We start from the raw sequence: 24,086 nt of genomic DNA on the forward strand, positions 1-24,086 counted from the left end.
AGTGTGCCATGGGTGCCTGGCGGGTTTAAAATCTACCAATTTTAGAAATCCGAAGACAATGATAAAGGTATTTTTGGTCAGCCAGGTCCATTTCTTTCCCTCAAATGAGACTCTAGTCTCTGTTCTGTTAACTTTATAGTTAAGTATCTGAAAACCCCCTCGGAGATGTTGATTGCGGCAGCATTTCCGTAATTCTCCCAGCTAATGAGTGGGCACTTGCCAGATCAGATTTGGTATTTGGTGTATTTTTAGCAACCATGGAAAATCAGAACTTTTAAATGACTGTTATTATATTAGTGCTTAAGTGCTGTTAAACTTTCCACATGGTTTTGGTTTACAAGAATTCCTGAGCTTGTTCCTAGTGTAAATGATCCCAACACTAATCTTATCACGTGCTGTCTTAGAAATCATAAAAACAGAAAACCTAGCATGCTTGTAATCCTAGCTACTCAGGAGGTTGAGATCTGAGGATCTTAGTTTGAAGCCAACCAGGGCAGGAAAGCCCCTGAGACTTTTTTTTTTCCTTCAGTTGTGGGGCTTGAACTCTAAGCTTGGGTACTATCCCTCAGCTCTTCAGCTCTACACTTGAGCCACAGCACCACTTCCAGTTTTCTAGTGGTTTATTGGAGATAAGAGTCTCACAGACTTTCCTGCCTGTGCTGGCAGCCTCCTGACTAGCTAAGATTACAGGTGTGAGCCACTGGTGCCCGGGAGACTTTTATCTTCAATTAACCACAAAAAGCAAAAACAAAAAACTGAAAGAGGAGTTGTGGCACAAGTGATAGAGCACTAGCCTTGAACAAAAGGAAGCTCCAGGACAGTGCTCAGGCCCTGACTTTAAGCCTCAGGACTGGCACCAAAGCAACAGCATGCACTTGTAGTCAGAACTTCCAGATGATGAGCCAGAAAGATTGTTCCAATCCAGGCATTCTAAAAAAGCAAGCGCCAATACATTTTGTTTGTTTTTAGTATTGGAGATTGAGACTGGAGACTTGCTACATGAAATACTCTTAGTCTGAACAAGCTTCAGCAATCCCCCCGCTCAAAGCTGAATGAATGCACATAACATGTGTGCATGCACATGCATGCATTTGTGCTGCATTGGTGCTTGAACTCAAGGCCTGGGCACTGTCCCTTTACTTTTTTCACTCAAGGTTGGCACTTACCACTTGAGCCACAGCTCTGCTTCCAGTTTTTTGTTTTTTTTTTGTTGGTTATAGGGCTTGAACTCTAAGCCTGGGCACTGTCCTCAGCTCTTCAGCTCAAGGTAAGCGCTCTACCATTTGAGCTGTAGAACCACTTCTGGTTTTCTGGTGGCTAATTGGAGATAAGAGTCTCTCAGACTTTCCTGTCCAGGCTGGCTTTGAACTGTGATCCTCAGATCTCACCCTAATGAGTAGCTAGAATTACAGATGTGAGCTACCGGTGCCCAGTTAAGCTTCTAGCTTTTTGATGGTTAATTGGATAGAAACATCACAATTTCCCTCCTCAGCTGGGCTGGAACCTGGGTTCTTAGATCTCAGCCTCTTGAGTAGCTAGGATTACAGATGTTAGCCACTGGAGCCTTACTAATATAATGCTTTTCTTTTATCTTATTTATTTACTTTTATTGCTTTATTGTTGTTTTAGAGGTGATATATAGTGGGATTACCTTTACATACGTCAGGTAATAAGTACATTTCCTGCCTTTTGCAGAGTATCATCTGTTTTCTCATTCTCTCCCATTTCCTGCCCATCTCCTCCCAGGAGTTACGTGGTTCCCTTTCATCCATGTCCAGTGCAGCCCATGAACTCCATTGTTGTACTTTTTCACCCATTTTCCACTGATTCTGTGCCCTTCCCACAACTTCCCTCAGATGAGCACGGGTATACAACGTATATGATGTAAAGAATACAGAGTCATCAGAAAATGAAAAAGCAAATTAAGAAAAAGATCCTTTGGGTGTCTCTCTTTGTGTCTCCTTGTGTGTATCTGTGTCTGTGTCTTTGTGTCCCTATGAGAGCACCCACACTCCGCTGGAGTGTGCCCCTGCCCTTCCATTGGCTTTTTTGTCCATTTGTCTGTTTCCTTGTTTGTTTACTTAATAAAGCTCTGCCAAGATTTCTTACCAAAAAAAAAAAAAAAGAAAGAAAAAAAAAAGATCTTTTTTTTTTTCATATCTTTGGAGTTTGTTTCAGTATGTATATTATTTTATTTTTATTTTTTCAGTTATGGGGCCTGAACTCTGGGCCTGGGCGCTGTCCCTCAGCAGTTCAGCTCAAGGCTAGCTCTACCACTTTAGCCACAGTGCCACTTCCAGCCTTTTTTGTGTATGTGTTGCTGAGGAATCAAACCCAGGGTCTCATGCATGCAAGGCAAGCACTCTACCACTAAGCCACCTTCCCAGCCCTGTATATTATTTTATATATATACAAAGAGGCATTGGTTATTACAACTTGGTAATTTTCTCCTAAGACTATGCTCATTTTCTCTCTGTATGTGAGTGTCTAGAATCCTGTATAATTTGTCATGTCCCATTGTGTTTTAAACCTAACTTCTGCATATCAGGACAACATACGCTGTTTGTCTCTCTGGTCTTGTCTCATCTCACTTAACATGATTTGTTCTAGTTCCATACATTTCCCTGCAAATGACATTATTTTATCATTTGTAATGGTTGTGTAAAATTCCATGTGTATTGATACCACATTCTTTGATCCATTCATCAATTGTGGTACATCTGGGTTGTTTCTATATCTTGGCTATTATGAATAGTGCAGCAATGAACATGGATGGGCAGGTGTCCTTATTATATACTGGTTCATGATGCTCAGGGTCGGTGCTTCAGAGTGGTATGGCTGAGTTGTAGGGAAGGTTTATATTTAGTTGTTTTTTTTTGTTGGTCGTGGGGCTTGAACTCTGGGCCTGGGCGCTGTCCCTCAGCTCTTCGGCTCAAGGCGAGCGCTCTACCACTTGAGCTACAGCGCCACTTCCGGTTTTCTGGTGGTTTATTGGAGATAGGAGTCTCAAGGTCTCTCCTGCCCGGGCTGGCTTTGAACCGCGATCCTCAGATCTCAGCCTCCTGAGTAGCTAGGATTACAGGCGTGAGCCACCAGCGCCCGGCTAGGTTTATATTTAGTTTTATGAGGAACCTCCAGACTGCTTTCCAGAGTGGTTATACTAGTTTACATTACACCAGCAGTGCAGTAAGGTTCTTTTTTCTCCTCATCCCCGCCAACATTTTTCGTTGTCAGAGTGCAAAATATTGGCCAGTCCAAATCTCTCTTGCCTATTTAGTGATTGGCTTATTAGGTTTGGGAGGGGTTAGTTTTTTGAACTCCTTGTATATATTGGATATTAGGCCTTTTGTCTGTATTGCTGGTAAAGATCTTTTCCCAATTGGTAGGCTGTCTTTCTAGTTTATTTATTTATTTTATTTTATTTTATTTTTCTTGCTAGTCCTGGGTCTTGAACTCAGAGTCTGGGCCCTGTCCCTGAGCTTCTTTTCCTCAAGGCTTCTAGCTTATTTGTTTATTTTTTTAAAATTATCTTAAAGGGGCTGGGAATGTGGCTTAGTGGTAGAGTGCTTGCCTAGCATGCATGAAGCCCTGGGTTCGATTCCTCAGTACCATGTAAACTGAAAAAGCCAGATGTGGTACTGTGGCTCAAGTGGTAGAGCACTACCTTTGAGCACAAAGCTCAGAGATGAGACCAGGCCCTGAGTTCAAGACCCAGGACTGGCAAAAAAAAAAAAAATCTATATCTATGCCTGGATATCTATATCTATATCTATGTCTAGATATAGATATATCTTTAGGTAGTTGTACAAAGAGGTTGCCATTCAACAAAGAAGTTTATGAAGCCAGGTGCCGGTGGCTCATGCCTGTAATCCTAGTTACTCAGAAGGCTGAGAGCTGAGGATCGCAGTTCAAAGCTAGCCTGGGCAGGAAAAGTCCGTGAGACTCTTATCTCCAGTTAACCGAAGTGGCGCTGTGACTGAAGTGGTAAAGCACTAGCCTTGAGCTGAAGAGCTGAGGGACAGCGCCTGAGCCCAGAGTTCAACCCCCACGACTGACCAAAAAAAAACAAACATATATATATATATATATACATATATATACATAACATTTTTATTTGTTGGTTGGTTGGTTGGTCATGGGGCTTGAACTCTGGGGCTGGGCACTGGCCCTCAGCTCTTCAACTAGAGGTGAGCACTCTACCACATGAGCCACAGCACCACTTTCAACATAACATTTTAATACACTTTTCCTTGGAGAGATAGTCTATTGCTTTTGGTAGATTTCAGAGAAATGTGAATCATATTCCCTACTTCCTAGGAAAAAGGTAAAAGAAGTAAAAGAATGACTGTTGGAAGTTGTAGCATATAGCTGTAATCCTGGGGTAGGAAGGGTAGGATTTAAGGTCAGCCTAAGTCACAGAGTAAGAACTTGTCTTATAAGTAAAAGAAAACAAGAGGAACTAGAAATGTGACTTAGTGGTAGAGCGCTTGCTTAGCATGCATGAGGCCCTGGGTTCAATCCCTCAGTACCACATTAATAGAAAAAGGAAAAGAAAACAAGAGAATCACACTGACCTCTAAAGACTTTAAAGATGTCAGGTGCCACTGGCTCACTTCTGTAATCCTAGCAACTCAGGAGGCTGAGATCTGAGGATTGTAGTTCAAAGCCAGCTCAGGCAGAAAAGTTCATGAATCTCTTATCTTCAAATAACCTCCAAAAAAGCTGGAAGTGGAACTGTGGCTCAAGGGGAGAGTGCTAACCTTGAGTAAAAAAGCTCATGGAGGGCTGGGAAGGTGGCTCAGTGGTAGAGCGCTTGCCTTGCATGCATGAGGCCCTGGGTTCGATTCCTCAGCACCACATAAGCAAAAAGAAAAAAGCCGGAAGTGGCGCTGTGGTTCAAGTGGTAGAGTGCTAGCCTTGAGCTGAAGAGCTGAGGGACAGCGCCCAGGCCCAGAGTTCAGACCCCCACGACCGGACCCCCCCCCCCCAAAAAAAAAAAAAAAAAAAGCTCATGGACAATGTCCAAGTCTTCAAGCTCCAGGACCAGCGCAAAAAGGAAAAAGAAAGAAAAGGGATTGACAGCTGTTGTGTGATTAAGGCAAAGTGGTTACACTGGTAACATGTTTTTGCAGACTCTCATCATTGATAGGATGCTAGGATTGTTATCCTGGAGAAGCAGGGACGCTATAACCCTGGAGGAACAGGTGATCACCCGTGGTTGCTAGTGATTGGTGCTGCTTTGCCATGATTTGTATAGTCAGCCCATTTCTCTTACCTGTTTTCTCTCCTGCCACTTTTTATGCTTTTTAGAGGAAGGAAAGTGAGGTTTTCAGAAGCAGTCAGTATCCAGTGTTTCTTAGCATCTGTGAAGCATTTTTCCTTCTGAGGAACTGAAGACACATAATGAACGAATTGCTTTTCTGTTCCCATGTGATGTAGACTTACACTTGTGGTTTCCAGGGTGTTGGCCGTGCTGCACTTATTTCTTGTCCTTTCGTAATGACAGGGTTCGGGTGTCACTAGTGGGTTCTAGTTATTTACACTATGCAGCTTATTTAATATTGTATTTCATAGACAAATACCATTTTGTGGTGAGGTTTCTGTTAAAGAGTAAAAGTAGGGCTGGGTGCTGGTGGCTTACCCCTGTAATCCTATCTACTCAGGAGACTGAGATATGTGGATTGATGTTCAAAGCCAGCCCAGGCAGGAAATCCCTGAGACTCTTATCTCCAATTAACCACCAAAAAGCCAGAAGTGGAGTTCTGGCTCAAGTGGGAGAATGCTAGCCTTGAGTGAAAACCTAAGAAACAGTGCCCAGGCCCCAATACCAGAACAACAACAAAAAGTATATATGTATACCTTCACATATTCAAAATGTGCATGGGATATAATTTATAACAAAAAGTCAATCATTCCAAGAAATGTAAGGCACTCTGAATACCTAGCTGATGTAAAGTGGTGCAGCTACTGGAGAGAAAAGAGGGATAGTTCTTCAAAAAGTAAACTGTAGACTTAGCCTATGATTGAATTCTACTGAGTATATACATCCTCAGTCATTGAAAACAGTGACTCCAAGGGATTCTTGTATACTGATGTTCATAGCATTAGTCTCTAAAACCCAAAGGTATACACAGTCTGAATGTTTTAACAACAGAAGACTGGATAAATAATTAAAATGTGTATGCATATACATACAAGGGAATATTACTCTGTCTTCAAAAGGAATGACTTTTCAGTGCATCCTACCCTGCTCACAGGGTGAGCCTCGCAGACATGCAAATGGACGTTTACCACGCACAGAAACATAAAGTTGTTTTATACCTGTTTCAAATTTTTAGAATCCGAAATTCTAACTGTTTTAAGCATTGCCACTGTGCCCCCGCCCCCTCCTTTCCCCAGAAAGCTCTCAGCTGGAGTGTGAGCTTAGTGGATGCATTAGGTTAGATAGAATCCATTGGTTTTCTTCAAGTGTTTAAGCTGAACATTTTACCTAGTAGGTTTCTTTTTTCTTTTTCTCCATGGAAGAGTGGTCTATAAGTGGAAGATCAGACTGGAGGTATACATGATGCCTTTGTAGATCAGCACAGCACTGAGCATACAAGAGGTGCTGGCTTCAGTCCCCTGCCCTAAGAAAAAAGAAAAAAAAAAAAAAAGCCAAAGGAGGAAAAGAAGTCATGTTGGGCTTCCCCCTCGGACAAGGAAAGTTTGCTTTCGTGGCAAAACCAAAGCCTGGGAAGTGGGAGTGATGAAACCCAGACTTTCCGGCCCTCGGCCCTCGCTCTTCCCAAGTTCTTGGGAATCTGTTCTGGATCCAACTACAAGTAGGGAACCCATTTTTGGCGGAGCAGTCAGGCAAGCCATGCTGCCAATCTATCAAATGTAATTGCTCAAAACTTTGGCCCTGCCAGTCTGGAGGGGAGTGCGTACTGGGGGGCGAGGGGGAGGGAGGAGGTCTCTGTCTAATCAAGATCTGTGCAGCTGTCAAGGTGATGGTGATGGCCCTGGGACCGCCTTCTACTTTTTGGCAGTGACCTTGAAACCAGCCAGCTCACCCTGGTCTCTCTTATCCTCCACAGCCTGGGCTATTGCAACGCCAGGGGGCTAGCAGGAGGGAGAGTTCTCCTGTGCGCCTTTCCCAGTGTCTGGCAGGTGTTAGCTATGGTGCCGGCTGACTCTCTCCTTGCCTACCACACACTACGCATGGAGTGAGGGGCCATCCAGGTAGATGTCGGGAGAGAAGGTGGCTTTTTCTGCCTTTTGTCCCCGTTCCAGGGAAGTGGGTGGCTCTGTCTGACAGCCAGGCTGCAGTGCAGACAGGCTGCACGTGGGACCGGCTTGGCAGCTCAGGGGGAGATGCTTGGCGGTGACATACAGTAGATGATCTTGCAAGAAGGAGGAACCCTCCTCCCCAACAACAACAACAACAAAATGTGCTTTTGTCTCCGAGAGACCAGTGAGAGTCAGCTTTAGACTAAGGGAGAGATTTCTCTGGGAAATGAAGGTCATCAGAAATGTCTACGGGAAGGGAAAATCCATTCTCTCTGACTGCTCGGTGGCAAATGTCTTTTAAACAAGTCCGCCCCTTCTCCTGTCCTTTTCCTCGTTACACGGCTTACTGTTACTTCTTAATCCGCCTTTGTCATTGGACATTTATTGACAGAAATCAGATTGCTGTGTTTCTGGGCAAAGCGCCTGCCGCAGAGAGGTGTGGTTCGGAGGAATGAGACAAGCAGCCCAACAGCTGAGCCTCTTCTGTCCTCACATAACCTCCCTGCCTTAAATATCGCCAATATTTAGCCTCGCCTTATAAAGTAAAAATGCACAATACCTTCCAGAGTTTCAGCAAGCCCAAGTTGCCCCCCTAGGCTTGAGAGACAGAGCATCGCTCCCCCTCCCCCGCCATGCAGACATGACCTCAGAGCCACCAAGAGGTTACTAATCTGGGACACTCCGCCATCGATCCGGTGCTGGTGGTGCTGGTGGTGACCTGGGGGATTTGTATGCTTTTTTTTTTTTTCTTTTTTTTTCCCCCCTTGCCGTAGCCTCCTGTGATTTCGGCGCGACCAGATCCTCTGCAGAGAACTCCATGTCGCAGCTTGTGGCTGCCTGTGTCCTGTGGTGAGGAGCAGAGCTGCACAGGAGATCCTTTGTCTAGGAAGGGCTAGGGCTGAGAAGATCACTTTGGAGTTGCTAGGTTCTGCATTGCTATTGGCTGTACTCTTTGTGGGGCTGTTTTTGCAAAAGGCATGCCCAGCACGTCTACAGTGCTGGCAGGCCAGGGCTGCCTTTAAACACCATGATAATAATACCAAAAGCAGTTTGCAGAACTGTTCCACTGTCGAAGCTTCCTCTGCAGAACCAAGCAAGATGGCTACCTCGTGGGCTTCGCTCTGAAGAATACAGAGGCTAATTAAGACAGACTTTAAGGGGAAAAAAAAAAACAAGGGTATTTCCCTCCTTCATCTTTATGCAAGTGTTTTGGGTTATTTTTTTTCCCCCTCTCCCAGTGACTTTTTTAAAGTGTACATTTTTGCATAAGCTCTTTAGGTTCTGCTAGCAAACATGTGGATGTTTTTAAATGGCACCAGTATTTCTACAGAGAAATAGTCAAAAAAAAATTGGGGAGGGGAGAGGTGGGAGCTAATATTTTTTTCTTAAATGGAGGCTGATTTTCCAATTTGATTTTTTTTTTTAGGTTATAAAAGAAAACAAGAGGTCCCAGAGGGAAAAGAAGCCCAAAGTTTTAAAGGTAATCAGTTGTTGATTAAATGATATATATATATTTCCATTTCATATAGTATTTTTCTGTCAGTTGAGGGTAAATCTGCAGTATAGTAGATGTGAATTATTCCAGATTGTCAGTAGATAAAATGAAATTTCACTCAACCAAAGGGTTCCCCACCCCCTTTTTCTGATGTACTACATTATGTGCATATTAGCATCTTTGATTTTTCAACTCCACACAAGTCTTGCACAAGGAAAAGTTCATATGCAAAGTGTTGGGACTAAGATTCATTTTTCCTTAGAGGTCCCTTTGTAACATCTGTGTCTGGTCTTGCACCAGTGGGTACTTAAAGCTTTCCAGGAGAGAGGTGCTACTTGAAATTGACAGCTAGGATACATTGTGATTTTAATAGACCTTCCATTAAATGCTATTTTTAAATGTGTGATTTTTTTTTTCCCCCAAAGGGGGAAAAAAGGTCCTTGGAGATTTGAGTTCAATGTAAAATGTATAGGTCATTGAGATCTTATAGACAAATGATAGTTGTTTAATCCTAAATTCACAATATGTCATCTCTGATTTTTAACATTCATTGAGCTTTTAGGATATGCATGTCCTCCTTATTTTGTATAGAATATCTGATGAGTTCTTAGCAGTAACCTAATTTGGTTAGAAGCTAGCAGTCTGTTATGAGCTTTGTACAGTATTGAGAAGGGTTAATTTAAAAGCATATGGTATCACCAAAAGTTCAAAGCTAGCCTGAATCTGGCAAATAGGTGCTTATGGGGGTTGAGATTGCAAGTGGTATATTGGAATTATATGTGAAGGCCACCTATTTATTTAATTCTAGAAGAAATATTAAGCAATAAAACAACTGGTCTGTAAAATTGCATTGTGCATATTTAATTTAAAAGTCTTTTAACCTAATCCTAGCTTTTGCAAATAAAGTTTTAGTGCTCAAAGAAGAACGTGTTGAACTGTGACTTATAAATGTGGTAGAATTTTACCTCATTTGTTGCCCTGGTTGTGTAACTGGAAAATGTTGACACTGAGAACAAACCTTGCCTTGCTTTCTAATTTGACTGACTACCTGGAATTTGTGTTTCCTGAGTGACCATTTTTCATCAGTCAACAAGTATGTACAGTCAACAGTGTGTCAGCTACTGTGAAATGAATGGAATTGATTGGTGTATTTTATGGGGTCTAGTCTAGGTTATTAGAGAGAAATGAAATTACTATTTTTTATTCATACTGATATGAAGGATATATATATATATATATATATATACACATATACATATATATCTCACCTATTAGACCTGCCCCTCCCACAGCTATACAAGTGTATCATTAAAGCTCTACTTAGATCTTTTTCTATATGTTCTGTATTGGGAGTATCCATTTTCAGGAGGTCTTGCTTACAATTTAAGAGTGTATGTGGGAACAAAGTGATAGACTACATGCAAAAACTAATAAAAAACTAGACTTAATGGCTAAACTTTTTTGGAAGTACGGAGGTTTAAACTAGGTGCCTTATACTTGTTGGACTGGACCTCTACCATTTGAGCCACACCTCCAGCCTGGCTTTTTACTGATTATTTTGGAAATAGTTCACTGGACAGCAAGTGAACTTTTCTGCCTAAGCTGGCTTCCCAGCTCGGTCCTCCAGATGGAGGCCTCTTGAATAGCTAGGATTATAGGCTTGAGCCACTGGTGCTCATCCTAACTAAATCTTTTCCCATTTTTGCTTGGGAATGGAATAGGCTTTGGGGGTACTGTTTAATTCCATGTTATTTTGCTAGTGTGTGTCTAGTCACCTGAAGTAAGTTTCAGAAGTAAATATACCATGTGTTGCTTTTGGAAGCTTTAGCACTAGGTCTCGACTTAATTCTTCTTTTTTCAAGTAAATGCCTATTGGTACACCAATGTTGTCTGTTTCCCAGTAAACAGAACTGAATTGAATCTCACTTTCTCTCTTTAATTAACAATTGTGTAAGAGTAAGGAAATGTGTGAGGGAAGGGGTGACATTCTCCAAAAACAAATGTATTCTTGTCTGACTTATCTAACTATAAACCCTCTGTACTTCACCTTTCTAGTAACAGTAAAAAAAAAATTTAAGCCAGGCACCAGTGGCTCATGCCTGTAATCCTAGCCACTCAGGATGCCAAGGTCTGAGGATCTTGGTTTAAAGCCAGCCTGGCCAGGTGAATCTGTGAAACTTTTTTTTTTGGTCAGTCATGGGGCCTGAACTCTGGGCCTGGGCACTGTCCCTCAGCTCTTCAGCTCAAGGCTAGTGCTTTACCATTTGACCCACAGCGCCATTTCCGGCTTTTTCTGCTTATGTGGTGTTAAGAAATGTAACCTAGGGTCTCCTGCACGTAAGGCAAACGCTCTATCACTGAGCCACTTTCCTAGCCCCATCTGTAAAACTCTTGTCTCCAGTTAACCATGAGAAAACTGGAAGTGGCACCATGGCTCAAAGTGGTAGAGTGTTAGCTTTGAACAAGCGCCATGGCTGACAAACAAACAAGTAAATTAATTAAAATAAACATTAAAAAGTAAAGAGTAAGGAAATGCCCTGGAAGGAAAGCTTTAGATTAATTTTTCACTTTTCTTTTTTTTTTATTGTGAAAATACTGTACAGAGGGGTTACAATTACATGAGCAAGGTAAAATTTTTCATTTTTCTTGTTTTGATTTTTTTATAAACAATTTGGTGAGATAGGGCCCAAGCTGGCTGGAACTCTCCATACTCTTCCCTCAGTCTCAAAATGATGGATTGCATGTATACACCACTGTGCCCAGTCAAGTTAAGGTTTCTGGTGTTAGCACTTAAAACGTTAAAAACAATTCTCTGTAATCCTAGCTACACAGGAGACTGAGATCTGAGGATCATGGTTCAAAGCCAGCCTGGACAGGAAAAATCCATGAGACGCTTATTTCCAATTAGCCACCAGAAAACCAGAAGTGGCGCTGTGGGTGCCCAGGCCCAGAGTTCAAGCCCCACAACCAACAAAAAATAAGAAAGAAAAAGAAAAAGAGCCCAGTGCGGATGGCTCATACCTAAAATCCTGGGTACTCAGGAGGCTGATATTTGAGGATCATGGTTCAAAATCAGCCCAGGCAGGGAAGTCCATGAGACTCTTCAGTCTCCAATTAAGTGCCAAAAACCAAACCAAAACAACAACAAAAAAACAACTGAAAGTGGAGCTGTGGCTCAAGTTGTAGAGAACTACCCTTAAGCAAAAATTTAAAAATAAAAATAAATAAATAAATAAAGCTTAGGGTCAGTGCTCAGGCCTTGAGTTCAGGCCTCAGAAATCAGGCTGGGAATATAGCTTAGCATGCACAAAGCCCTGGGTTCGATTCCTCAGTACCACATACACAGACAAAGCCAGAAGTAGCCCTGTGGCTCAAGTGGTAGAGTGTTAGCCTTGAGCAAAAGAAATTCATGGATAGTGCCCAGGCCCTGAGTTCAAGACCCAGGACTGGCAAAAAAAACAACCAACCAACCAACCAAACAAAAGCCTCAGTACTGTCACCAAAATAAAAATAGTGTGAGATATTATTTTTCCTTTCGTCAAACAAAACTTTGTTTCTCTGCTGCATAATAGTAATGTTAAAAAACTTTCTGATTTTAAGGTAAGGTATATAAAATAAAGCTATAGGAAGTATAGAATATTATATAGCCCCAAAGAAGGTATCAAGTGAGTTTTGGAGACTGGGGAGGGGAATACAACTTTTAGCTGAAGGCTAAATGTTCTAGCTAGATGTTCGGGCTAGAGTCTAGATTCAGTTAGGAGAATCCATGGCTTTCATGTGGTCTCCTTTCATAATTTTTAATGTGTTTTGCCATTGTGCCAGGGAGCCACTGCGCTTCCTCTTGCTTTGGCTGCCTAAGTGGTCATAAATCCTGGGCCCCTTGTTGTTTGCCAGTGTGGATGTTGCAAGTATTGCAGGTGAGTTTCCCTCTTCATCCTCTATTAAGAAGTAGCTATATGAAGAACCCGATGAAGGAAATTGGATATAGAATTTAAGGCTTATTCAGTCCTGCTCTGATCTCTCCCTTTCAAAGAAACTCTAGTGAGCTGGGATTGAGGCTGCTGGTACAGGGCTCCTGAGCATGTGCTGGCTTAAATCCCTGGCTTGAATCTCCAGTAATGCCCCAAACCAAAACAGCCTATTATCTACATTTATATCTCTGTTCATTCCACATACTTCAAAGGTTACACTCTAAGTAGTAATTTCAAATTCCTTTGCTGAGTTGTCTTCTAGCTGACACGACCATTTCCTCTAAAGTACTCCAGGGGTCACAATCGGTGTCCAATAGTGTGTGGGGGAGGGAGGGGGAAGCTCAGCATCTGCTTCCAGCTCCAGCCTTATTGGTGGTGAGACTTACTTGCTGCCTATGATATCACTGAGCTGCAAGTCTCCTTGACTTGGGGGGGGGGAAGAGAGAGAAAAAGAGAGAGAGAGAGAGAGAGAGAGAGAGAGAGGACCTGGACTTGAACCCCAGGCCAAAGTATTTGGTCTTTTTGCTCATGGCTGATGCTCTTAGCACTTTAGTCACAGCTCTGCTTCTGCCTTTTTGGTAGTTAATTAGATATAACAGCCTTATAACTTGCCTGCCTGGGCTGGCTTTGAACTCCGATCCTAAGATCTCAGTCTCCTGAGTAGTTAGGATTACAGGTATGAACCAAGGGGTGTCAGGCTCTCCTACTGCTTTTATTCCCCAGTCCCAATGGGAGGCCCAAGACAAAGGGAGCCTTCTGATGAAATACCTCCTAGTCAGCCCCCTGGGGCATGGAAGTGTACCAGGTGGAACAAAGACCTGGATCAGCAAACCTATGCAGAGCTGAGTATGATGCTGTACACTTTTTTGTTAGTCGTGGGGCTTGAACTCTGGGCCTGGGCACTGTCCCTCAGCTCTTCAGGTTAAGGTGAGGGCTCTACCACTGAGCCACAGTGCCACTTCTGTTTTTCTGGTGGTTTACTGGAGATAAGAGTCTCCAGGAGGGGCTGGGAAGGTAGCAGTGGTAGAGCGCTTGCCTTGCATGCCTAAGGCCCTGGGTTCGATTCCTCAGCACCACATAAGCAAAAAGAAAAAAGCCGGAAGTAGCGCTATGGCTCAAGTGGTAGAGCGCTAGCCTTGAGCTGAAGAGCTGAGGGACAGCGCCCAGGCCCAGAGTGCCCAGAGTCTTGCGGATTTTTCTGCCCGGGCTGGCTTTGAACTGTGATCCTCAGATCTCAGCCGCCTGAGTAGCTAGGATTACAGGCATGAGCCACCGACGCCTGGCTGCTGCACACTTTTAATCCCTCACTCTGGAGACAGAGACAGGCAGAGCGATCACAAGTTAAAGCCAGCCGGGGCTATATGCAAGTCTCTGTCTCAAGAAAAGTGGGGAAGGGGGCAGGGAAGGTGGCTCAGTGGTAGAGTGCTTGACTAGCATGCACGAGACCCTGGGTTCGATTCCTCAGCACCACATAACAGAAAAAGCCAGAAGAGACTCTGTGCGACAAAAAAAAAAAAGAAAAGAAAAGTGGGAAAGGTAGCTAGGCATTGGTGGCTTATGCCTACAATCTTAGCTACTCAGGAGGCTGAGATCTGAGGGTCTCCCAATTGGAAGCCAGCTCAGGCAGAAAAAGCCACGAGACTCTAATCTCCAATAAACTACTCATAAAAAGCCAGAAGTGGAGCTGTGGCTCAGGTGGAAGAGTGCTAGCTCGCAGTCCCTGAGTTCAAGCCCCAGATCTTGCCAAAAAAAAAAGGATGGAGGGAGGGAAGGAAGGAAGAAAAATACCCACAAACAGAAGCAACATTGCTGGTGGCATCCACACAGCATGGTGGGTCAAAGACGGTTAAGATGTTGGTAGTATTAGGTGTAGAAAGGGGAGGACTATATTAGAACTCCATTCCATTTTTTCCATTTTTATCTGCAGATCTAAAATTATTTCAGAGGAAATCAAAACGTGTGAGTGTCATTGGGAAGGGTCACTTTTGTGCATTCTGTAATTATTCTTCTTTGGCTGCCAAGGGCATTATTTTAGCTATTTGGTTATAAAATACCCACAGTGTAGTACAATATTAGAAAGAACTGGGTGAGCAAATATAAAGAAATGTCAGTGGATATTAAACCTGGAAACTGTCTGCAGAAGCTGATTTAGAAAAGAAAAAATCCAAAAGGCAAGATCTTGCAATAACCCTTTTCTTTGGTTCTTTCCCCATGTAGGAGGAGAGAGTGTGAAGGCAGAGGGCTGTTCAGCATTAGCTGGACACTTGCCTATGACCATACTTATGTAGCTTTTAAATCAAGGCATAGGCCAGGTGCTGGTGGTTCTTACATGCTTAGCTACTCAGGAGACTGAGATCTGAGGATCATAGTTCAAAGCCAGCTCAGGCAGGAAAGTCATGAGAGTCTTATCTCCAATTAAACTGAAAAAAAAAAAAAAAAGAAAGAAAGTGGCTGGGCACCAGTGGCTCACACCTGTAGTCCTAGCTGAGATTTGAAGATCAAGGTTGGAAAGCCAGCTCAGGCAGAAAAGTCCCAAGGACTCTTATTTCCAATTAACTACCAAATAACTGGAAGTGGAGCTATGGCTGAGGTGGTAGAGCACAAGCCATGAGTAAGAAAACCTAGTGAGAGCATGCAGCCCTGAGTTCAAGTCCCAGTAAGCACGTGCGCGCGCGCGCACACACACACACACACACACACACACACACACACACACACACACACACGATGGAGGAAACCATTGGTTAATTGAATTTAGTATCTTTGAGATACAATGTATCATAATCAACCTCACTCTCTATTTCTCTATGATTCTTGGGATAATTTCCTTTTCTTAAAACAATTGCAACAGGTTTTGTTGTTTTAAATTAAGCTGATTATGTTTCACTGACCCTCTTCCTTAGCCTGCCAACCTCCTGCTCCTGCCCACTCCCTCCTCCTCCCTATCCCTAATCAGAGCCTGGGTGCTGGTTATTTTTGAGATGAAATTTTCCTGCTTGCCTGTATGTACACCTGGACAGTGATTTGCCTATTTTAAGCCTTTTTATCACAGCTGGGATAATGGCAAACATGACCACCTCCATCTCTCAAACCTTTCTGTCAGGGCTGGACTCAAACCTCCTAATGTCCAGTCTCCTTAGTAGCTAGGACTGCAGGCATGAGTCACCAGTGCCCAGTGCCCAACTAAAGTTCTCCATAGTCCAGGACAACAAATCTGAAACATCTGGATGGAATGGACAAGTAGGAATAATTTCAAAGTGTTGGTAAAGTGGCTATAAGGAATGCCATTTTTGCGGGTGTGGTAGGACATGCCCGTAATCCCAGCACTTGGGAGTCTATGGCAGGATGATTAATCACTTTAGGCCAGTCTGCCACTCATAAATAAATGTACCTGTCATTCCTAAGTCATTCAATAAAAAATAAATTTCAGAATACAGAGGAGTTCACATAAATTAAGATTTTCGGCAGCTGGCGAGGCCAGTGGCTACCTAGGAATATATTTAGGAGGCTGAAATCTGAGGATTACAGTTCAAAGCCAAATTGGGCAAGAAAGTTTATGAGACTCTTATATCCAATTAATCAGCAGAGAAACGGGAAGTAGAGCTGTGGCTCAAGTGAGTAGAACACTAGCCTTAAGCAAAAAAGTTAAGGATGAGCATGAAGTTCTAAATTCAAACCATAATACCAGCACAGAAGAAGAAGAAAAAAAGAATTTAAGTGGACAAGTCCAAGAGATTCTAGCCTCCTGTTCACCAGCAAAAAGCTGGCTTGTGGAGCTGTGGTAAAGTGGTAGAATCACACCACAACACACAACACACACACACACACACACACACAGAGTATTTCATTTCACGAGCTAGTACAATCCTTGTCTCATTATGCCACAAAGCGGTAAAAACTTGAAGCCACGTGTCCCTCCTGCAGTGTTTACTCATAGGATCAAAGGCACACAGGATACTTCCGATTTGCCTTTCCAGAAGTTGTAATGTCATATTTTACCTCAGCTGCTCAGGCAGGTGCGGGCTGGGTTCTTCACCGCTGCAGCTCACCCATGCGTAGTCATTCATTTATCCTTGAAGTATTTATATTCCCAGTGACTCAAGACTCATGTCTACGCTGTGATTTCTAGGAATGATCCCAAACAGAATCAGAGTGAATGAAAGCCAAGTGGGGTTGGATGGGCAGGAGGAAAAATTCTTTCTAGCGCCAAAGGAAGAAAAAGTCAGGTTCTTTTAAATCCATTAAAGAACATATATGCGCCTTGTGTTTCAAATCCTGGCCCTCATACTGTATGTGTGTTTGTGGGTGGTATTAGGTGGGGTTTCTTTGTGTGGGGCGTCCTACGCTCTCTTTATTTTTTTCTTTTGCTGGCCTAGGGCTTGAACTCTGGGCCTGGGAGCTATCCATGAGCTTTTTCACTGAAGGTTAGCATTCTAGCACTTTGACCCTCGCTTTTCCTTTTTGTTTTTCCCTTCTCTCTCTCTCTCTCTCTCTCTCTCTCTCTCTCTCTCTCTCTCTCTCTCTGTCTCTTCCTTCCTTTCTTCCTTTCTTTTTCTTTTCTTGACTTCTTTTTAAATGTAGCTCAGGGCCTTGAACTCTGAGCCTGGGCACTTTCCTCAGGAACAGTTCAGCTCTTTCACTCAAGGCTAGAGCTCAACCACTTTGAGCCGCAGCGCTGATTCTGGTTTTCTGAGGGTTCATAGAAGATAAGAGTTTCACAGGCTTTCTTGCCTGGGCTTGAACTCAGGGCCTGAGCACTATCCCTGAGCCTCTTTTGCTCAAGACTAGCATTTTACCACTTGAGCCACAGTGCCACTTCTGACTTTTTCTGTTTATGTGGTACTGAAGAATCAAGCACTCTACCACTGAGCCACATTCCCAGCCCCTGTCTCTGAGCTTTTGAGCTCAAAGCTAGCACTGTACAACTTGAACCATAGCTCTACTTCCATTTTTTTTGGTGCTGAGTTGAGATAAGGCTTACAGATTTTTTGTCCTGGCTGGCTTTGAACTGTGATCCTCAGATCTCAGCCTCCTGAATACATAGGATTACAGGTGTGAGCCATTGGTGTCCGGCTGTTATCATTTTATTAGTCAGATAATGAGTACCTTTCTTTTTTGGAAAACGTCACTGCTTCCTTCTCTTTCTCCAGTTTTCCCATCCTATCCCTGCCCACAAGTACATGGCTTATTCTCCTACATATTGTATATTGAATAGCATGATGGCATTTGCTCACTCTTCCTCCCTTCCCTTCTGTGCTTCTCCTTTACCCACTCCCAGAAGAAGAAAGAAAAACCCTAGGGGCTGGGAAGGTGGCTCAGTGGTAGAGTGCTTGCCTTGCATGCCTGAGGCCCTGAGTTCAATTCCTCAGCACCACATAAGCAAAAAAAAAGAGAGAAAAGTGGAAGTGGCACTGTGGCTCAAGTGGTAGAGTGCTAGCCTTGAGCTGAAGAGCTGAGAGACAGGGCCCAGGCCCAGAGTTCAGGCCCCACAACCGGACTCCCCCCCCCAAAAAAAAAAGAAAAACCCTAAGCAAAAATAAGCACCCCCACCAGCAACAACAAAAAACAATTACCCCCCCCCCCCCAGTATTTCTATTTTTATATTCTCTCTTGATTTGGAAGTCAAGTGATCTAAGTAAACTGGCATCTTTAAATATCGTGTAAGTTGTCCAGTTCATATTTCGCTCTAGGAGTATTTATTGGAGAATGTTCAGAGCTTTCTGGATCCTACATACCTAATCAGAGATTAGCAAATGGTAATTGGGTGAACACAGAGATTAAACTGATCTCTGCATTCATACATGGGGACTGCACAGAACGGAAGATAAATGGATGCCCTAGTTATTAGCTCACTGGAAAAAAATGCAGAAAATAGTATGAGGGACTGGAAGTATGGTTCTATAGTACCAATGTACATACCCAATGTGTGTGTGTGAGAGAGAGAGAGAGAGGGGAGAGAGAGAGAGAAATAGGATATTTATGGAGCTTGGAGAAGGCTTGAAGGAAAAAAAAAACATTGAGTTTAAGTATTTTGGTGTAACTCTGTGGCGGAGGGTTTGCCTAGGATATTCATGACCCTGATTGTGTTTTCTTTTTTATTGGTGATGGGATTTTATTTGAGGATCTGATATTTGATAGACAAGAAGTCACTCCCCCACTGAACCACACTTTCAGCTCTTTGTGCTGGTTTGTTTGGTTATTTTTGTGTATGTACTGGGGCTTGAACTCAACCTCTCAATGGTACTTGGCTTTGATCAAGGCTGGTGCTCTCTCACTTGAGCCATAGATCTATTTCCAACCTCTTAGTGGTTACTTCTTATCTGGCTTTGAGCTGTGATCCTCAGATCTCAGCCTTCTGAGTAGCTAGGATTGCAGATGTGAGTCACCAGTGCCCAGTTATGGCTGGTTATTTTTGAGATAGGGTCTCACTCACCTGGATGAGATCCTCCTCTTTCAAGCTTCTTGCCATAGGCTGGATGGCAAACATGTTGGCCAGTATGCCTATCTTCATCTGTTGAGGTAGTAGCACTAACATGGAGCAAAAGTGGTAGAGTGCTTGAAAAAACTAAGGGACGGTACCCAAGGCCCTAATTCAAGCTTCCTTACCTGCACACACACACACAAAAAGTAAAAATCAGAAGAAAGCCTTTGATATTTGATGAGATCATTGATAAAACTGGAACCACCTGAATGCTCTCAGTGGCTGAGCCATTTTTGTAAGATACAATGTATCAAGCAAATGCAATAAGATACAAATTTAATATAAAGCATAAGTGACAGTGTTAATATCCAACACCTGGTAAGGGTGGTGTCTGTCTAGTCTCTGTGTGGTGGTTTTTTGTTGTTGTTTTTTGGTCAGTTGTAGGTAGGGCTTGAACTCTGGGCCTGGGCACTGTCCCTCAGCTCTTCAACTCAAGGCAAACTCTCTACCACTTGACCACAGTGCCACTTCTGGTTTTCTGGTGGTAAATTGGAGATGAGAGTCTCATGGATTTTCCTGTCTGGACTGGGCGAACCACAATTCTCAGATCTCAGCCTCCTGAGTAGCTAGGCTTACAGGCATGAGCCACTGGTACCTGGCTTGATGTTCCATTTTTGAGAGTTATACTACACAGCCCAGGCTGGCCTTCAGTCTCTTAAATGACAGGCTTACAAGTGTGAGTTGTCTTAGGTTTGGTTTACTGTCTTTCTAGTTCTTTTTTTTTGTTGTTGTTGATCTTGGGGCTTGAACTCTGGGCTTGGGCACTTTCCTTGCGCTTTTCAGCTCAAGGTGAGCGCTCTACCGCTTGAGCCACAGCGCCACTTCCTGTTTTCTAGTGGTTTGTTGGAGATAAGAGTCTCACAGAATTTCCTGCCTGGGCTGGCTTTGAACCTCAATCCTCAGATCTCAGCCTCCTGAGTAGCTAGGATTACAGGCTTGAGCCACCTGGCGCCTGGCTTGTCTTTCTACTTCTAAGTGCCTATTTTTTCTTTTTCCTTTTGTGCTGGTAGTCCTAGAGTTTGAACTCAGTGCCTGGACATTGTCCCTGAGTTTTTTGGGCTCAAGGCTAGCACTCTACCTACCACTTGAGTCACAACTCCACCTCCAGCTTTTTGGTAGTTTATTGGAGATAAGAGTCTCTGGGACTTACCTGCCTGGACTGGCTTTGAACTGCCATCCTTATATTTGAGCCTTCTGAATAACTAGTATTACAGTTGTGCTTCACCTGTGCCTGGCTTAAATTACTCTTTTAAATTTTGTAATTTCATAATGTTTTGAGGAGTTTTCTTTTTTTTTTTTGTTGGTCGTGTGGCCTGAACTCCGGGCCTGGGTGCTGTCCCTGAGCTCTTCAGCTCAAGGTGAGCGCTCTACCACTTGAGCCACAGTGCCACTTCCAGCTTTTTCTGCTTAAGTGGTGCTGAGGAATTGAACTCAGGGCCTCATGCATGTGAGGCAAGCGCTCTACCACTGAGCCACCTTCCCAGCCCTTGAGGAGTTTTCTTTGAACTAATGTAAGTTATTTTCTTTTGAGGGGATGAGGTAGGGGTGGGGGAGAATTGTTCATTGAATATTAATGCACCAAGTCCTGGGTTTGATCCATTTATGATTATTAACAGATTAAAACAACAAAATAAATTTCATTTTTAACCAAAAATACTTATTTTGTTCTGAGTTTAAGACATTCTTTTGGTCCAGAAATGATAAATATCTGTAGCCTTTCAAAAGTAGCTTAATAAAATGTTTGAGTAATAAGGAAGAGTATCTATGGCTTTTATAGGAGTATAGTCAGGTGGTAATTTTTTTTTTTTAATCAGTCATAGGGCTTGAACTCTGGGCTTGGGCACTATCCCTCAGCTCTTCAGCTCAAGGCTAGCGCTCTACCGCTTGAGCCACAGCGCCACTTCCAGTTTTGTAGTGGTTTATTGGAGATAAGAGTCTCACGGACTTTCCTGCCCAGGCTGGCTTTGAACCTCGATCCTCAGATCTCAGCCTCCTGAGTAGCTAGGATTACAGGCATGAGCCACTGGCGCCCGGCTTCAGATGGTAATTTTGGATTGAGAAACTGATCTCGGTTACTCTATACAAAATGTAGGTATTGGGCTGGGAAGGTGGCTCAGTGTTAGAGCGCTTGCCTTGCAAGCATGAGGGCTCTGGGTTCGATTCCTCAGCACCACATAAGCAAAAAGAAAAAAGCTGGAAGTGGCACTGTGGCTCAAGTGGTAGAGCACTAGCCTTGAGCTGAAGAGCTGAGGGACAGCGCCCAGGCCCAGAGTTCAGGCCTGACCCCCCCCAAAAAAAAAAAAAAAATGTAGGTATCCTGACTGAAGCACAGGGGAAACAATGTCGATCTTGAGAATGAGGTGGATCGGCCTTGGCATTCCAACGCATTGCAAAATCTACCTTATTCCTTCTTTATCTGTCTGCTCTTGCTCTTATCTACCCCACAACTTTATCTTAGTTCTTTATTAGGGATGTAGAGGAAAAAGCTTGTAACCCAATTCAGAGAAACTCTGAGGAGACAAAATTAGTAGAAGATAACTCATCAATCAAGGCCAACAAACTCCTCCCACCCTAGACTCTGGCGCTCTAATGAAAGGAAACAACTGTGTAGGAGCCTGATTGATAGGAAATAAAGAGCATATCATGTTCTGGTAGAAACAGGAAGTAAATTCTATATTACTTATCTTTTTTTCTTCTTCTTCTTTCCTGGGCCTGAATTTAGGACTTGAGCACTCTCCCTGAGCTTCTTTTTGCCACAGCACCACTTCGGGCCTTTTCTGTTTATGTGGTACTGAGGAATTGAACCCAGGATTTCATGCATGCTAAGCAAGCACTTCACCACTAAGACACACTCCCAACCCCTATACAACTTATCCTATTACCTTTCAAATTATCTCTCAGTGAAACTTATAACCTGATTATATTAAAAAAAAATGCATGCAATGACTCAAAGGCAACATATAAAGATTCATTCAATAATTTTTGTCTCAGAGGAAAATTCAGAGTGATCAGCATGATTTTTAAAAGAAAATTCAAGCTGGGCTCTAGTGGCTCATGCCTGTAATCCTAGCTACTCCCATGCTGAGATCTAAGGATCCAGATTTAAAGCCAGCTAGCTCAGGCAAGAAAAAAGTCCCTGCGACTCATCTACAATTAACCACCAAAATATTGGAAATAAAGCTATAGCTCAAGTAGTAGAGTGCTAGCCTTGAGCAAAAAAAGTTCAGGGACAGTGCACAAGCCCTGATTGTCCCCCCCCCCCCCAGCTAATTAGAGATATAAGTGTTAAGGACTTTTCCTGTAAGAACTGGCTTCAGATTATGATCCTCATATTTCAACCTCCTGAGTAGCTAGGATTACATATGTGAGCCACCAACTCCTGGCTCTTTCCCCACTTCCAATAATGTTCTACTATATGTATATTACATGTTTTAAAATACATTCAAATACATTTGATAGACATTTAAGATCCCCTGCACCCCCCCCCCCCACCCCCCCGGCCCTTTGCCTTTAGATTATATAGTTAAATCATGTAAAGGTATTTTCGTAGTTGTTATTTGTCAGTCATGGAGCCTGAACTCAGGACTTGGTCAGGGTCCTTGAGCTTGTTTTTGCTAGCGTTCTACCACATAGAGCCATAGCTCCACTTCTGGTTTTCTGTGGTTAATTGGAGATAGGAATCTCATTGACTTTCCTGCCTGGGCTGGTTTTCAACCAAGTGCCTCAGATCTCAGCCTCCTGAGTAGTAGGATTTATAAGTGTGATCCACCAGCACCTGGCACGTAAAGTTTTTCTGTGGACATTTTTATTTCTTTTGAGAAGATACCTAGGAGTACAATTCTGGGGGAAAGTCATACGTTTACTCAGTGTTTGACTTTCACTGCAACTGCCAAACTTTTGCAAAAGCACTACATCATTTTGCATTCCACTGGGAACATATTCCACTTTCTCACATTCTGGCCAACTTTTGTTAATGTCTTCTTCATGTTTTGTTCTCTTACTGGATAGACACAGTGCTGTTGCATGTAGCTAGTGATTTTTAGCATCTTCTTTGGCCATTGGTAATGTCTTCCTTAGAAAGTTGTCTTTGTGGTCCTCTTTCTCTTCTCCCCTCCCTTCTTCCCCTTCTCCTCCGCCTCTTGTTTTGCTGTGCTAATGTTGGACCCGAGGGACTCAAACATGCTAGGCAAGCAAACTACCACTGAGATATTCCACCCCATCTATGCGTACTCCGTGTGTGTGTGTGTGTGTGAGAGAGAGAGAGAGAGAGAGAGAGACAGAGTGAGTGAGAGAGAGAGTGTGAGTACTGGGTACTTGAATTCATGGCCTGAGTGCTGTCCCTTTGTTTTTTCACTCAAGACAAGACTTGTATTCTAGCCGGGCGCTGGTGGCTCACGCCTGTAATCCTAGCTACTCAGGAGGCTGAGATCTGAGGATCGCAGTTCAAAGCCAGCCCGGGCAGGAGAGACCGTGAGACTCCTATCTCCAATAAACCACCAGAAAACCGGAAGTGGCACTGTAGCTCAAGTGGTAGAGCGCTTGCCTTGAGCTGAAGAGCTGAAGGACAGCGCCCAGGCCCAGAGTTCAAGCCCCACGGCCAACCAAAAAAAAAAAAGACTTGTATTCTACCACTTGAGCTTCAGCTCCCTTTCTGGGACTTTCCTGCCCAGGCTGGCTTTGCACTTTAATCAGTAGATCTCAGCATCCTGAGTAACTAGAATTGCAGGTCTGATCCCAACTGATTATCTGGGCTTTTTTTTTTTTTTTTGTCTATTATGGGGCTTTAACACAGGCCTGGGTGCTGTCCTAGAGCTGTTTTGCTCAAGGCTAACTAACACTCTACCACTTTGAACAACAGCTCCACCTGGTT

At 43.3% G+C, this 24,086-nt stretch overlaps 1 protein-coding gene across 1 annotated transcript in view; it reads left to right on the forward strand.

Moving 5' to 3' along the window:
* Positions 1-24,086, forward strand: part of Tet1 (tet methylcytosine dioxygenase 1) — an 85,745-nt gene that overhangs the window by 11,876 nt on the left and 49,783 nt on the right. The window contains exon 2 of the mRNA XM_042696453.1: positions 8,696-8,749. Coding sequence (XP_042552387.1) covers positions 8,696-8,749 — 54 coding nt within the window. The remainder of the gene's footprint in view (positions 1-8,695; positions 8,750-24,086) is intronic.

This window comes from Dipodomys spectabilis, unplaced genomic scaffold, assembly GCF_019054845.1.
Source record: "Dipodomys spectabilis isolate Male_0828 unplaced genomic scaffold, ASM1905484v1 ptg000207l, whole genome shotgun sequence".
Classification (NCBI taxonomy): domain Eukaryota; kingdom Metazoa; phylum Chordata; class Mammalia; order Rodentia; family Heteromyidae; genus Dipodomys; species Dipodomys spectabilis.